The sequence below is a fragment of the Bufo gargarizans genome, chromosome 4 (genome assembly GCF_014858855.1).
Source record: "Bufo gargarizans isolate SCDJY-AF-19 chromosome 4, ASM1485885v1, whole genome shotgun sequence".
In the NCBI taxonomy this organism is placed as follows: Eukaryota; Metazoa; Chordata; class Amphibia; order Anura; family Bufonidae; genus Bufo; species Bufo gargarizans.
In genome coordinates, this window is record NC_058083.1 from 426,297,732 (window position 1) to 426,314,992 (window position 17,261).

Genomic DNA, 17,261 nt, shown 5'->3' on the forward strand with positions numbered 1-17,261 from the left:
GCTCACCACAGTCATATGGGCAAACCCCCACATCAATTAATAGATAACAATAAAGTGCATGTAATCCATCAACAGGAATGAAAAATTCAAAATACTTATCATAAAAAGTATATCATGATGGGGGGCCTGCGTGGCGGTCAGGAGAAGAGCCCAACGCGTATCGCCAGACTTGCTAGCTTCCTCAGGAGTGCCCAGTCTCAAATGCTCCATGACTATACACATATATACAAGATAATCAATTACTAATGATTTTTACCTGTGTGCCAGGTCGCCATGTGGAGGAAGGGGGCCGCAACCTCCTCATTAGCATGAAATGGGAGAGGGGGAGAGAGGAGAGGAGAGGGGGGCGGGTGAAGATGTGCAGAGCGCCAGCGTGCAGGCATTATAGCCTATGTGATGAGCCATATGTGTACAGCGTTCGGCTGTGTCGACCGCGCATGCGCCCAAAACGGCAAGCGCAGGCCGCGTTCCAAACACCGGATACGATCGGCCGCGCATGCCCATTGGACACCCGCTGCGTGTCAACAGCCGGAAGCTGAGACTCAGACCTGATTGCAGGACCAGGAATGTATGAGGAATGTATCCCTGTGGCCAATGCAACGTCTGCCCATTTATGTTGGGAAGAGATAACTTCGTGAATGGCAAGGAATGTGTACGTTTGCACCATTACATAAACTGCCGCACCAGAAATGTTGTTTATGGGATCATTTGCCCGTGTAAGAAATTGTATGTGGGCCAAACTTCACAAGAACTGCGCAAACGGATGCAGCAACATATGTCCAATATCAATTTGGCCGCTCGGGATCAAGCCGATGAGGAGAAAACACTTACTTCTGTGGCTGCACATTTCTTGGACCATCACGGTGGTAAGTACAATGGTTTACAGGTGGTGGGCTTGGAGAAAATAAATTATAGTATCAGGGGTACACGGATGACACAATGTCTGCTTAAAGCGGAATCTCGTTGGATTTACAATCTGGATTGTTTGTCCCCGCAGGGCCTCAACGAGGAACTTTTATTCACAGGTTTTTATGCTAGGTAATGTTCTGCATTTCTCACTTTCTTTTTGTTTGTTTGTTTCTTTTAGAGACACACATGGTTTCTCACGCGATTATTTGGTTCTTCGTCTTTTTTTCTTGGATCCAACGGATTATTCTCTTCTCTGCGCTTTGGCATGGAGGGGACCTCTTTGTCACTTATTTGAAAGAATCTCACTAAATCACTATGGAAGAGGATCACCTATGATCATCCTTAGATTGGACATGTATTAGATGATCTATTTGATATTTGATGCACTAGATTGTTATTACTTTTATTTTTTATTCATATTTTTCTGTCTACATCTTGGTGCAGCACCTTATTGATTACCTTATCCTGTGAAATGTTTCCTCATTTATGTGGCCCGGTTGTGGGGCGCTGTGGGCGATAGCACAGAGCGAAGAATCCCTTTTTTTTTTTTTTTTTTTTATAATTTGAAGAGTATAAAAAATGGTCAAATACAACAACTATTTTGAAATTATAATCTGAAAAATATTGATAAAAATCTTTTACATATAATAATATACAAAATAATAAAATGTACTATAAAAGACAAAAATATCATTGTATATGTAAAAAATAAAAAGTAAAAAATAATCATAAATTATATGCAGAATGATGGTATATATATATAATATATATATAAAGAATTGAAAATATAGTAAAAAATATTTATATATAAAAAGGAATGAATAAAAAACAAAAAATATATAAAGTATAAAAATAATATTAAAATAAATTATATATATATAAAAAAATAAAAAAATAAAAAAATAAATAATAAAATATATAAAAAAACAAATAATAATAATATAATTAATATAAAAAATAAAAAATAAAAAATAAAATATAAAAATCAAAAAACTTTAAATAATCTTCTTGTCCCAGAAAATTTCCTCAAAAGGGAGAGAATTTAAATATTGGCAATATCATTGATAAAACTAATTTGCATAAATTAAACAAAGGAAGGCTGTGACAAGTTGTAATAGTAGGGTAAGTGTAATTCTCACATTGTTTTGGGTGTTGGTCATGTTGTCGAATTAACATGTCAAGTCTTTACTGACTGATGGTTAATTCTGCACATGAATTAACTAGATGACAGTAATACAAGTCTAATTGAGGGTTTCAATGTGGTTTTTTGATATGCATCAATTCATACATTTTTTCTTGAATATAGCAGATTTTGTATTAGGCTATTTGCAATAGCCATATTTTTCAGTATTACATATTTATACTCTTCTACATTTCATCTTTTGTTAGTTTATACAATTCTTCGCAGCTGTGCGTTCGCCCGCGGCTTTCCATACACTTCTGATACTTTATTCAGGTCTGTGACGTAATCTCCGGCCGCTGACACGCAGTGGATGTCCAATGGGCATGCGCGGCTGTCCGCATCCGGTGCCTGGAGCGCAGTCCGCGGCTCCTCATACATTCCTGGTCCTGCAATCAGGTCTGAGTCTCAGCTTCCGGCTGTTGACACGCAGCGGGTGTCCAATGGGCATGCGCGGCCGATCGTATCCGGTGTTTGGAACGCGGCCTGCGCTTGCCGTTTTGGGCGCATGCGCGGTCGACACAGCCGAACGCTGTACACATATGGCTCATCACATAGGCTATAATGCCTGCACGCTGGCGCTCTGCACATCTTCACCCGCCCCCCTCTCCTCTCCTCTCTCCCCCTCTCCCATTTCATGCTAATGAGGAGGTTGCGGCCCCCTTCCTCCACATGGCGACCTGGCACACAGGTAAAAATCATTAGTAATTGATTATCTTGTATATATGTGTATAGTCATGGAGCATTTGAGACTGGGCACTCCTGAGGAAGCTAGCAAGTCTGGCGATACGCGTTGGGCTCTTCTCCTGACCGCCACGCAGGCCCCCCATCATGATATACTTTTTATGATAAGTATTTTGAATTTTTCATTCCTGTTGATGGATTACATGCACTTTATTGTTATCTATTAATTGATGTGGGGGTTTGCCCATATGACTGTGGTGAGCCAGGATGGCATGTACTGATATATGGTTTACATAGCCTTGATTTGTTGTATACGACAATTTTTAATCATTTTGTGTTGTGTCTGTCTTTTCCAATAAATTTGTTATATTTTAGATGTGCGGCTCTCGTTTCGGTATTCTTTTTCTTCTCTTTTGCATTGTCTATTTCATACCGTGAGCCGGCACTCTCTTTCTATTGTTGGAGGTGCCCCCAGCTATTTGTATCCCTTACTTCCAGACTGAATTTCAGTTTTGGAATTATTGATCATGTAAATAATCCAGTCTGAATCTTGGCTATCCACAATCATGCATTGAATGGAAAGTGGAATTTTTCTTGGTAGTCTTATGGCCTTACAATAATGAATAACAACACAAGCCACACACAGTCACATTACATTATCAGCCAATAAAAGCTTGCAGGCCCTTAGTATCCACATACACACAGTTTTACAACAACTTTAGGCTAGGGCTACACAGCGACACGTGTCGCGTGTCAAAAAGTCTCACGACACTAAGAGCGTATACACTGCTACATGTGTCGCGCGACATTGATGTCACATGATAATTTTTTTAATATTAGTCTATGGTGTTGTACTGTGACATACTGCGACGTGACAGTCGTAGAAAAATCCACACGTCACAGTGCGACACCATAGCCTATCATTATAAAAATTGTTAATACAAAATGTTGCGCGACACAATCCAGGTGACAGAATCCCTTTAAATTTTTGCATAAAAAGAAAAACAAACCTGAATAAATGTTCTTGCGAGCATTGAACTGCTAGAACCAAGAACAAATCTTAATTTGTTTGGGACCTCTGGATCAATGTCAATAAACATTTCTCGCCATCCATCTGATGTTTTCTATAAAAAATACAAAACTGAAAATTAGGCTGTGAAACTGGTTTAGTCTATTTAAAAGGGTTGTGCAATGAAACACATACACTGATCAAACCAGCACCTGGATTTGAATACTTTTGTAACTGCATGTAATAAAAAATTTAGAATAGCCACCAAAATATCATCAATCATGGTATAACCTATTTAATGCATTAGAAAGTTCTCTAATGTGGTGAAAACTATCTATGGCAACATTTACCATCATCATACGTGCATCTACATTAAGATATAACCTGAAGTTCCAGGGCCATGGAAAAACTATACTTGCCACAAACCCATCTATCATACAGGTATGCCTTTTTTATCATAGGTGTCCTCCTATGTGGCACAAGTGTCATGGAGAAAAGTTATAGTCAGTGAACAATGGTCAAACAATCGTGTATGTTGTACATATTATGAATGTACACAGTGTGTGACTTGTGATTTATACACAGTAATATAGTATAAATACAAAGCATAAGTATTACAGTGCACATATATGAAGTTTGTGTAATATAAATCACACCTATGTTTTCATCCGTGTACAGAGAGAAGCAGCAGCGGCGGTGTGGGGACCAGAAGCGGGGTTAGTATATTACCTGTAAGGAGCCCGGCACATAAGATGGGCAGTTTGAGAACTTGGATAACCCCTTTAAAGGGTTGTCTCACTTTAAGAAATAGCATTTATCATGTAGACCAAGTAAATACAAGGCACTTACCAATGTACTGCTAATATCCATATTGCCTTCTTTGTTGGCTTGATTCATTCCATTGCATTATACACTGCTGGCTTCCAGGGGTTACAGCTACCGCTTCAGTGCAGATATGAGGTGTCCTGGATAGGAGCTGCTGTGCATGCAAGCCTATGCGTACTCCCATGGACCCGGCAATCAGAGAGGCCGGTGCAAGCATGGTCAACCGTTGGTAAATTGCAGGGTGGTCATAACCCTTGGAAACGAGCAGTGTATAATACGATAGATATATGAATTACACCAGCAAAGGAAGCAATTGTCTACATGAAAAATGCAATTTGGTGAAGTAACACAACAGCTTTAATGCTGCAAAAAGAATTATTTTTTTCCGACATCCTCGACATTTCTTGTAGAGTATGGGTGTGGCCAACTTCTACACGGTGTTATGCAAGTGAAAAATTAACAGGATTTCAGTAAAATAAGCATTTTGGTTTTAAAATACAGAGGGTCATTTATTAACCAGAAATACGCCTATATTATATTATTATAGTCGTATTTCTGGTGCAGATTGCGCCGCAATCTGTGACTTCTCACCACGTGTGAGGTCTAAAAAAGTGGGCGTGGCATGGGTGGGGAAGGGGACGGTCCAACAGGCCCATTTCATTTACCATTTCATTTACCATTTTCCACCCGTGGTTTAGACGTAGAAAAAAGTCTAAAATGTAGGACAACAAGGAAGCTGTCCCACATTTAGAAGCGGCCAACCTGGATTAAGGAGGATTTTCAGACTCCTGGCTGAAGCTGATGAATAGATCTGGCTTTGCTGACAGTGCCACATCTTGCATCCTGTTGCTGTCTGCCTTCCTGCCCACCATCATGTTCCATACGACTGCTGTTGCCTGCAAACATGTACCATATGGCTGTTGCTGTCACTATCTCCACAGCTACTACTCCGCACTGCTAATTCCCTACTGCCAACATAAGTAATGCTACACATCTGCCACTATTACTACTACCACTTCTACTACTACTCATAGACAGACGATCTACTGCCTTGTACGTTTAATCCTATGCTTCTTCTGCTGCTGTTATTATGACCACATGCCTCTAATACCCTACCCTTCTCACATCCAAACTGTACTGCTGCTGCTCCTAATTAACCACCTCAGCTCCCCTAGCTTAAACACCCTTAATGACCAGACCACTTTTTACAATTCTGCACTACTTTCACCGTTTATTGCTCATGCAACTTACCACCCAAATGAATTTTACCTCCTTTTCTTCTCACTAATAGAGCTTTCATTTGGTAGTATTTCATTGCTGCTGACATTTTTACTTTTTTGTTATTAATCGAAATTTAACAAAATTTTTGCAAAAAAATGAAATTTTTCACTTTCAGTTGTAAAATTTTTCAAAAAAAAAAAAACGACATCTATATATAAATTTTTCTCTAAATTTGTTCTACATATCTTTGATAAAAAAAAAATGTTTAGGTAAAAAAAAAAAAAATGGTTTGGGTAAAAGTTTTAGCGTTTACAAACTATGGTACAAAAATGTGAATTTCCGCTTTTTGAAGCAGTTCTGACTTTCTGAGCACCTGTCATGTTTCCAGAGGTTCTACAATGCCCAGACAGTAGAAAATCCCCACAAATAACCCCATTTCATATTCGCTAATGCGCAAAGTGAGTTCATAGAACTTTTTATTTTTTGTCACAAGTTAGTGGAAAATGATGAATTTTTTAATGTATTTTTTTCCTTACAAAGTCTCATATTCCACTAACTTGTGACAAAAAATTAAATTTTACATGAACTCACCATACCCCTCATGGAATACCTTGGGGTGTCTTCTTTCCAAAATGGGGTCACTTGTGGGGCAGTTATACTGCCCTGGCATTTTAGGGGACCTAAAGTGTGAGAAGTAGTTTGGAATCCAAATGCGTAAAAAATGCCCTGTGAAATTGTAAAGATACTCTTTAGAATTTGGCCCCCTTTGTGCACATAGTGTTACACATGTGGTATCGCCGTACTCAGAAGAAGTAGGGCAATGTGTTTTGGGGTGTAATTTTACATATACCCATGCTGGGTGAGAGAAATATCTCTCTAAAAGACAACTTTTCCCTTTTTTTTTTTATACAAAGTTGTCATTTGACAGAGATATTTCTCCCACCCAGCATGGCTATATGTAAAAATACACCCCAAAACACATTTCCCTACTTCTCCTGAGTACGGCGATACCACATGTGTGACACTTTTTTGCGCAAAGGGGCCCAAATTCCAATGAGTACCTTTTAGGAGGGCATTTTTAGGCATTTGGATTCCAGACTTCTTCTCACGCTTTAGGGCCCCTAAAATGCCAGGGCAGTATAAATACTGCACATGTGACCCCATTTTGGAAAGAAGACACCCCAAGGTATTCCGTGAGGGGCATGGCGAGTTCCTAGAAGATTTTTTTTTTGGCACAAGTTAGCGGAAAATAATTTTGTACGAGAAAAAAAAAAAAAAAATTAATTTTCTGCTAACTTGTGCCCCAAAAATATATACTCTAGGAACTCGCCATGCCCCTCACGGAATACCTCTGGGTGTCTTCTTTCTAAAATGGTGTCACTTGTGGGGTATTTATACTGCCCTGGCATTTTAGGGGCCCTAAAGCGTGAGAAGAAGTCTGGAATATAAATGTCTAAAAAAATTTACGCATTTGGATTCCGTGAGGGGCATGGTGATTTCATGTGAGATTTTATTTTTTGTCACAAGTTAGTGGAATGTGAGACTTTGTAAGAAAAAACAAAAAAACAAAAAATAATCAATTTCCGCTAACTTGTGGCAAAAAAAAAAATTCTATGAACTCGCCATGCCCCTCAAAAGTGATCTTTTTATAGCGCTGCAGCGATTTTATGGTATTTTTGCAGTGATCAGAAAAAAAAATTCTGTCACTGCGGTGGGGCGGACTGAACGCAAGTGTGCGCACAAGATCAGGGCGAACACTGCGTTTTTTGTAGAGCCTATAGAACATGTCCTATTCTTGTCCGCAATTGCGGACAAGAAAAGGCATTTTCTATATAGTTCTGGCAATGTGCGGATCCGCAAAATGCGGAAAGCACATTGCCGGTGTCCGTGTTTTGCAGATCTGCGGTGTCCGTGTTTTGTGGATCCGCAAAACACATACGGACGTCTGAGTGGAGCCTTACAGGGGGGTGATCAATGACAGGGGGGTGATCAGGGAGTCTATATGGGGTGATCAGGGGTTAATAAGGGGTTAATGAGTGACAGGGGGGTGGGGGGGTGTAGTGTAGTGGTGTTTGGTCCTACTTACAGAGCTGCCTGTGTCCTCTGGTGGTCGATCCAAGCAAAAGGGACCACCAGAGGACCAGGTATATCAGACACTGTTAACAAAACAGCGTCTGATATACCTTTCAAGGGTTAAAAAAAAAAAAAAAAAAAAAAAAAAAAATCGCATCTACAGCCTGCCAGCGAATGATCGCCACTGGCAGGCTGTAGATTAACTAGTTTACCTCCCGATCCTGGGAACGCACGCTCCCGTGTGCGCGCGTTCACAGGAAATCTCGCGTCTTGCGAGATAACGCGCCGGCGCGCCAAGGAGAAACAGATCCTGCGTTAGGCGGTCCGGAGGCGGTTAAGTGACCATTCCTCGGCCTGAACAATGCGCTGCAGCATTTCCTATTTTATTCCCTGTAAAAACGTATGAATGAATTCACAACTTGACAACCAATTGGGACAGTGTCCCTTCACATTACCCCTATCCAATCCCTTCTGACAGTGTAAGACTTTATAGGGACACACCTCTATGAGCTATGTATAAGTCAGTGTATTTACGAAAACAAACATGTCAGGAGAACGGACAATTCTCCTTATCAATATAAACCCATAAAATCATTTCACCAGAATGATTCCAGCCCAGATTGAGCCTTCATCTCGGCCTCACATCACACATGCACTACATCCATGTTAATCAGGTATCAAATCATGAGCATGATTAGAGCTAAGATTCAAGGCTTCTGAGTAGGGCTGAAACGATTATTCGAATGAATTGAGTAACTCAACCCCAAAAATCCTCAATGCTAATTTTTTGCATAGAGGATTTGTTTGTACTATGTGACCACGGGGCACAAGTGAAGTGCTTACTATTACTCACCGATTTGTGGTCTGCAGTCAGGACCCAGTGCATCGCGCGAAGAAGAGGATGGAAGAGCTGTGGAGAGTCAGTGGTGCCCCTAGCAGCTGGGCACTTATGCCTGGGAGGGGAAGTGGGGGAACTGATGGCATGGGGGAGTTCATGGCACTTGGGGGAGTTGATGGCTCTGAGGGGATCTGAAGGCATGGGGGAGTTCATGACAATGGGTAGAGCTGACGGCACTGAGGGAGCGGACTGATGACATGGGAGGCTGTTGAGTTTTTATAGAAAACGTTCTTTTAATTTGTTTTTTCTTATTAGAGTACTCGATTAATCATTGGATTAAAAGGTAGAATGCTTGATTACTAAAATATTCGATAGCTGCAGTCACACGACAAGAGATGTAAGTGTGCATAAGGCCCCATTCACACAAACGTAAGGCATCTGTGCTCGTATTGCAAACAGTGGGTCCACAATACACAAGCACTAGCCATGTTCACTCTGTTCTGCGGATGCAGAGCCGCTTATTTGAATGGATCCACAACATACAGCAAAAGATTGGACATGTTCTATCCTTTGCGGAGCGGAGGCAGAGATCGGAAGCAGATTGAAACACAGAGAAGCGCTTCCGTCTGCTTCCACACCAAGAAAACATAGGACGTGGTCTTTTGCCGTATTATGTGGATTGCGGACTGATTCAAGTCAGTGGGTTTTCAGCGTGGGGACCCTACGGTCATATGAATGAGCCCTAATGATGTTTGGATCACATGATAAACTACATTGCTCTAGAGACAGAAGAGCAAGGATAAATAGCGTCTATGATAGACACAAGACAAAACGCATGCCATGGCTGGAAGCATCCTGGTCAGTCTATAGCATGTGTTGTTACTGTTCTAACGTACTGTAGAACTTTGAATAGTTGCCCTGGACAATATGCACCAGTATTAACTCTTTGGAACTGCTATATGATGAAACAAAGTCAGTTTAACAAATATACTTTTTTGAAAAATATAGCACATTGTGCATTCTCAGTTTCATTACTAAAAAAATCAATTGCTCATAAATGTTTAAATTTAGTCAACAAAGGTAATTAGGTAATTATTTTAGTATGGTTAAAAAAGGGTTAAAAAAAATAACAACAGTACCTGTAATTTATGTATTGGTAATGCATCAAAAAATTCATGTGCTATGAAGAATGTATACCCTAAAAGGAAAAATAAATATCAATATATATACCGGTATATAATATTTGTACAGTGGGATGCGAAAGTTTGGGCAACCTTGTTAATCGTCATGATTTTCCTGTATAAATCGTTGGTTGTTACGATAAAAAATGTCAGTTAAATATATCATATGGGAGACACACACAGTGATATTTGAGAAGTGAAATGAAGTTTATTGGATTTACAGAAAGTGTGCTATAATTGTTCAAACAAAATTAGACAGGTGCATAAATTTGGGCACCACAAAAATTCTCCGCTAACCCCTTGAGCCCTGGAAATTATTTTGTTTTTGCGTTTTCATTTTCCACTCCCTGCATTCCTGAAGCCATACATTTTTTATTTTTCCGTTCACATAGCCATATAATGGACAAGTGCAGGACAAGTTGTACTTTCTAAAGGCATAATTTATTGTTGCATACAAATGTAGTGGGAAGATGGAAAACGATTTCAAATGGACTGGAATTGGGGAAAAAATTGATTCCACCACAGTTTTACAGGTTTTGTTTTTTAAGGCATTCCCTATGCTATAAAACTGACATATTACCTTAATTCTCTGGATCAGTTTGATTGCAACAAAGCTACATTTATATTGTTTCTCGTATTTTAATACTGAAAAAATTTTGGGGGGAAAGAAATACATTTTCTAAACCCCATAACTCTTTTCTAGTTATGTCTACGGAGCTCTGTAGTGGTTGATTTTTTTGGGGTGATCAGTAGTTTTTGTTGATACCATTTTGGGATATAGTAAAATAGTACATAAGGCCGAAATAATAAATTTGTTCGGCCTGTCATCCTGCATCCTGGGGTTTAAAGATGTGGCGATGCTTATGGTGTTTATTTTTTTATTCTGGGGAAAGAGATCTGAAATTGTATTTATTTATTTTTTCTAGCCCTAGAGGAGCTAGAATATGGGATCTTCAGATTGTCTTTTTATCTTACATTGTGGTTTATTAGCATTACATTGTAAACTCCATTTGCTGTTATGCTATGAAACCCTGACACCTGCAGGTCTCCATAGGAACTACACCTATGATATGCTGGGTTTCTTCAGAGACTCAGAGCATCAGAGTGAAGGAACGGCATACACTGATTATCATGCAGGGGAGCTGTTTCACACCTAGAAGCGCATTTGACCAAGTGATCTGAGGGGTTAAATTTCTGTGATGAGCATTATCGTTCGCAGACATTAGCCCTGAGTGATGTTTAAATCGGCAAAAACCCAGCAGCTATGGCGTCTTCTTCACTTAAGTGCGGGTGCCTTATTTAACCCCTTCTATTCTGGAGGTTTTTTTTACTTTGCATTTTCTTTTTTTTTTTTGCTCCCCGCCTTCCCAGAGACATAACTTTTTTATTTTTCAGTTCACAGTTGTATGAGGGCTTATTTTTTGCAGGACAAGTTGTATTTTCCAACGCAACCATTCAATACTGCATAGAATGTATTGGGAAAAAGATTCCAAAGCTGGTGAAATTGGAAAAAAAAATGCAATTTTGCCACAGTTTTACAGGGTATTTTTTACAGCGCCCATTATGCGGTAAGACTTGTGATTTTCATTCTCCAGGTCAGTACGAATCTGGCGATATCATGTATGTATACTTTTCCTTGCGTTTTGATGCTGAAACAAAAAATACAAAAAACTATCCTATAACTTTTTTGTAGTCATGTGTGCTGAGCTGTATAAGAGCTCATTTCTTGTGGGACGATCTGTACTTTTCATTTTCATTCTGGGGTGTGTACAACTTTTTGATCACTTTTTATGAAATTTTTTTGTGGGAAGATAAGCTACCAAAAAATTGCCAATAGCCATTTTGACAATTTCTTCCATTTTGCCCTTTTGCGTATGGGATTAATACTTTTATATTTTGATAGTACGGGTGTTTTTGCATGTGGCGATACTCATGATGTGCATTTTTTATTCTCATTTTGGGGAAAAGGGGGCGATTTGAACTTTAATATTTTTTATTTATTTGTAAAAACCGTATCTAGACTTACCGGTAATTCTGTTTCCTTGGTGAATACACCGTGACAGCTATGGATGAGATTGACCCCTTAACCTCTGTAGGGGCAGGAGTACACAGAGATAGAGAGTTTAAAAGCCCCCACCCACTCTCTCCCTTCAGTGTTTACAAATAACCCAGGTGAGTGTTATCAAGTGTTTTCCCCACTATATGTGTGTGTGTATATATATATATATATATATATATATAAATATATTAGCTGAAGGACCTGGCTTCGCTCGGGTATTTTAAATCTATTTCATTTAATGTTTGTGTGTGTCATCAAAAGATATCAAGACATTGAGGCAAGGGGCGTGTCTGGCCTCCTTCCTGCAAGAGTGACGCCCCTCTAGGCACCTTCCTGGCTCATTTCCATACCAATTAAGCTGGATTTTAAGAGAATAAAAACATCTATTACTGGAACAAAGGCACATCTTGAAATAAGGTACTAAGTGCTATTAGGCCATGGCTTTACTTCAATAGCAATTATCCAGGTGACAGATTTCCTTTAAAGGTCTCCTACAGCAGTGAAGAAAAATGGCTGGGTTGTTATGGAAACCTGGATTAAAACGGTGTATGTGGACGCTGGAGGACCTGCGAGCTTCTATTGGCTGATAATGGTCATCTGACCAAGCTTCTATTGGCTAATGCATTTTTTTGGGAATATCTCAGGAACGGTACGTCCTAGAGAGCTGAGACCTAGTCTAATACCTTCCCGGACACCTGATGCACCTGTGTGCCAAATTTCGTGATTGGAAATGCAACGATACGGATTCCTTTAGCGGACATACATAAATACACACAGCTCTATATATATATATATATATATATATATATATACATACACACACACACACACACACACACACACACATAGCTACATCTCCGAAAAAAATATATCAAATTATTATTTTTTTAAAGTATTTAATTCATACTTATTATCAGCACATTAAGGGAAGGAATATATGAGCCGTCATGGTGGATTCAATGAAACAGAATTACCGGTAAGTCTAATTACGGTTTTCCATTTCATCCACTTTGACTGCTACGGATGAGAACTAACAGATTAAACTGTAGGGGGGGGGGGGGTGTCTACTGCTTGCAGAACCTTTTGGCCAAAGGTCAAATCTGTAAAAGTAGATCTTTAGACGTTTTATGAATATTTTATGAATTAATTGATACTGGACCAAGAAGCTGCCTTAGGCTGCTTTCACACTAGCGTTCGGGTGTCCGCTCGTGAGCTCCGTTTGAAGGGGCTCACGAGCGGACCCGAACGCAGCCGTCCAGCCCTGATGCAGTCTGAATGGAGCGGATCCGCTCAGACTGCATCAGTCTGGCGGCGTTCAGCCTCCGCTCCGCTCGCCTCCGCACGGACAGGCGGACAGCTGAACGCTGCTTGCAGCGTTCGGGTGTCCGCCTGGCCGTGCGGAGGCGTACGGATCCGTCCAGACTTACAATGTAAGTCAATGGGGACGGATCCGTTTGAAGATGCCACAATATGGCTAAATCTTCAAGCGGATCCGTCCCCCATTGACTTTACATTGAAAGTCTGGACGGATCCGTCCGAGGCTATTTTCACACTTAGCTTTTTTTTGCCATTTTAATGCAGACGGATCCGTACTGAACGGAGCCTCCGTCTGCATTAATATGATCGGATCAGTTCAGAACGGATCGGATCGAACGCTAGTGTGAAAGTAGCCTTAAATATATGATCAAGAGACACCCCAGCTTTCTCTGAAGAATCCATAGCTCTGGTGGAGTGGGCTTTTATTCTAGCAGGACAAGCGTGACCCATTAGGGAGTAACAGCATAATATAATGGATTTCATCCAGCGACCTATGGATGCTTTGGAAGGTTTCTTTCTTTTATTGCAACCTGCAAACTGAATCAATAGATTATCATCTTTCCTAAAAGGTTCTGTAGCCCTCAGGTACTGGATAATAGTCTCCCTCACGACTAAAAGATAAAATTGTTCTTCTGTGTTTTTCTTTGGGTCACTACAGAAAGATGGTAAGACAATTTCCTGGTCTCTGTGGAAGTTTGAAAACACCTTAGGAAGGAATCCCGGGTCCAATTTTAATATTACTCTCTAGTAAAAAACTGGAAGAGAAAGGTTCTCTACATGAGTTGGCTTTTTTTTCTCCAAGGTGTCTAGCAGAATTTATGGCTAGTAAGAAAGCAGTCTTAAAGGAGAGGTGCTTAATGGAAATATCTGACATGGGAGCAAACGGTTATCTTGTCAACCCATTTAAGAGCAAATTTAAGTCCCATCGAGGAATCCTATGTTTTAATGATGGTCTAAGTCTGGATGGAGGTACTTGGTCTAAGGCCTAGGTCTAGCCCTTTCTGAAGAAAATATATATATTTTTTGAATACATGGCACAGACATATTTGGAGAGTCTTCCCTCAACTAAATACAGTACTTCTTCCAGATTTTAAAGTAGATGGCTGAGGTAACCTTCTACCTACTGGCTTTTAATGTACAAATAACTTTGTCTGAAAGAACCCTATTCCTTAAGACCTCGCTTTCAGTATCCAGGATGACAGTTTGAAAAACCCTGGTTTCTGTTGGAGAATTGGGTCCTGCAAAAGCAAGTCTTCCTGAAAAGGAATCACCCAAGATCCCTCCAGAGCTATTTTCTTTAGAATGGAGAAACAACTTTTGGTCCAGTAGGGGGTTATGAGTATGACCGTTACTGGGTCCGTTTGAATTTTTTGTAGAACGCGGGGGATTAGCGCCCAAGGACAGAAAGCGGATGCCAGGTCCCATGTCCATCTTAGGCCCCCTGCACACGGCCGTGTTTCACAGCCGTGTGCGGGCCGTGGAACCGCGGCCTGGATCCCTCCTGAGAGCAGGAGCGCACGGCGTCACTGGTTGCTATGACGCCGTGCGCTCCCTGCTGCCGGCACAGTACAGTAATACACTGGTATAGATCATACCAGTGTATTACTGTATTGCGGCGGCAGCAGGGAGCACACGGCGTCATAGCAACCAGTGACGCCGTGCGCTCCAGCTCTCAGGAGGGATCCAGGCCGCGGTTCCACGGCCCGCACACGGCTGTGAAACACGGCCGTGTGCAGGGGGCCTTACTGAGAAGGCGTCTACAGCTCATGGCTTTTCTCTTGGATCTAAAGAACAAAAACGCTTGACCTTTGCATTTCTTTTTGAGACGAACAGGTCTATTTGCGGCAAGCCCCATTTGGCGGATATTTCTTGAAAGATTCCTGGATTTAAAGACCATTCCCCCAAGTCTAGGGTCTTTCAGCTCAGGAAGTCTGTCTCTAGATTTTCGGATCCTCTAAGATGGACCGCTGTAATGGATAGGACATTTTTTCCTGCCCAGGAAAAAATCTTTACCGCTGGAGATTTAAAACTTGGGGACCTCATACATCCCTGATAAGCGAATGTTTTTTCCAGACTTTGGAGTTACTTTTAGGGTCTCCCAGACCGCACACAATTCTCTGTTATTTAGGGATTTGTTTTTCATCTCTTCTGGCCACTTTCCTTGCCAGGTTGAGGAGGCTACAATTGCTCCTCAACCCACACTGCTTGCATCCATCACGATCTGTATCTCTGATTCTTTTAGCCAGATGAAACCCTTTGATAGAGTTTTCCTTTTCTTCCACCAATTCAGATCCAATTTTACTAGGTATGGGATGTCTATCTTTTTGTCTAACCTTGCAATATTATAGAAAACTGCGGCACTCCAATATCATAGAAAACTTCACCTTTTATTACACCGAAATCTGCAACGTTTCGACCGGTTAGGTCTTTATAAGCTCATAAATACATACCAATAGTGAACATATATATATATATATATATATATATATAAAAAAATAAAATCACCAGATCCCAACAATTGGTCAAACTTAGCTCCACCTTAATTAAATATAGATACCTCCCACTTCAAGCTACAAAACTTATCCTTTGTCAGCCACATCACTTAATAGACACATCCTTTCTTTAAACTGATCCATTACTCTATTTCTTACCCCTATCTTAGGATGTGGGACACATCCATGGAGGGTACACTGCGCGTTCCATTAACTCATTCCTCCCTCACCTCATGTGGTGTGTTTGGCGTCCTCTTCCTCACTTTGCGTATGACGTCTAACTTCTCGGTCAGCTAACGTCATAATGAGCGGTCCTTCTCTGGTTCCGCCCTCCTCGATCACGTGTACCTTCTTCTAATATTCCACATGACCTAATCACATGACCGGAAAACATCTCACTGCGTAGCGGCTCATTAGTTACTGTACATTATCTCCTGACAGCGGACATTCTTCAAATATTTAATTATTGCCATATTTTCACATTATTAATATCCTCATTACGAGGCATAAATATATATGCATACATACATATTCTTCGGCAGAGCTGAGACCCAGATACCCATCTCAATCACCTGCATATATGCATACACCCATGGACGGACCAACACCTCATCCTCCATCCTCCGAGTATATGCACATACGCACGGACGCAACTATTACAGTCCGATAGCTTTCGGGGCTCTTTATTGAGAAAACATATCATTCATTCACTCCAGGCTTTATCCTTTATTTATAATATATTTAGGCTGGTTGCCCTATGTCAATTATTCTCCACTGGTCATAGTCATCCGCCCTTCTGTTCATTTGGCCCATATAACCTGAGTGACCTCTGCCTCCTTTCTCAAGGAATGCATTTATATTCAATTTTCCCTATTAGGGTTAGGTCACTTTCCAGTTAAATCAATCCAATGCCAGTACTTCAATCTACTCTATCCACATACGTCTATCTCATTAGGCATAAAATATCTTGCCCAAGCCCTAGCTTATCTACTCAATAGTAATTCTACTGTGTGTCCAAGGGTATGAGATAAGCTCCACATAACTTCCCCAACGGATACACGAGACGCGCTTCCTCAGCTACCCAATCTTGGAGCATCCAACTCCACCACTATTACAATATTACTTATCTTAAATGTTTCTCTCTGTCCATATCTTCATATAATGTTCAATATAAGGAACACACAGTCCTTCCTCCCTGGATGTTGATCCCACAACCTGCTCACAAGTTTTCCTGCAATGTGACGTGGCTGACAAAGGATACGTTTTTTAGCTTGAAGGGGGAGTTATCTATATCTAAAGCTAAGTTTAACGAATTGTTGGGATCAGGTGATTATATACATGTTCACTATTGGTATGTATTTATGAGCTTGATAAAGACCTAACAGGTCGAAACGTCGCAGATTTCGGTGTAATAAAAAAGGTGAAGTTTTCTATGACATTGGAGAGCCGCAGTTTTCTATAATATTGCAAGCT

General features: G+C 40.5%; 1 protein-coding gene across 4 annotated transcripts in view; it reads right to left on the bottom strand.

The window, feature by feature from the left end:
- The window catches only part of NDUFAF7 (NADH:ubiquinone oxidoreductase complex assembly factor 7), a 152,866-nt gene that overhangs the window by 62,982 nt on the left and 72,623 nt on the right, over positions 1-17,261 (bottom strand). For all 4 annotated transcript variants that reach the window (XM_044290076.1, XM_044290074.1, XM_044290077.1 and 1 more), the window contains 2 exons: positions 9,879-9,937; positions 3,784-3,897 (listed from right to left, as the gene is read on the bottom strand). In XM_044290076.1, the coding sequence (XP_044146011.1) occupies positions 3,784-3,897; positions 9,879-9,937 (173 nt within the window). The remainder of the gene's footprint in view (positions 1-3,783; positions 3,898-9,878; positions 9,938-17,261) is intronic.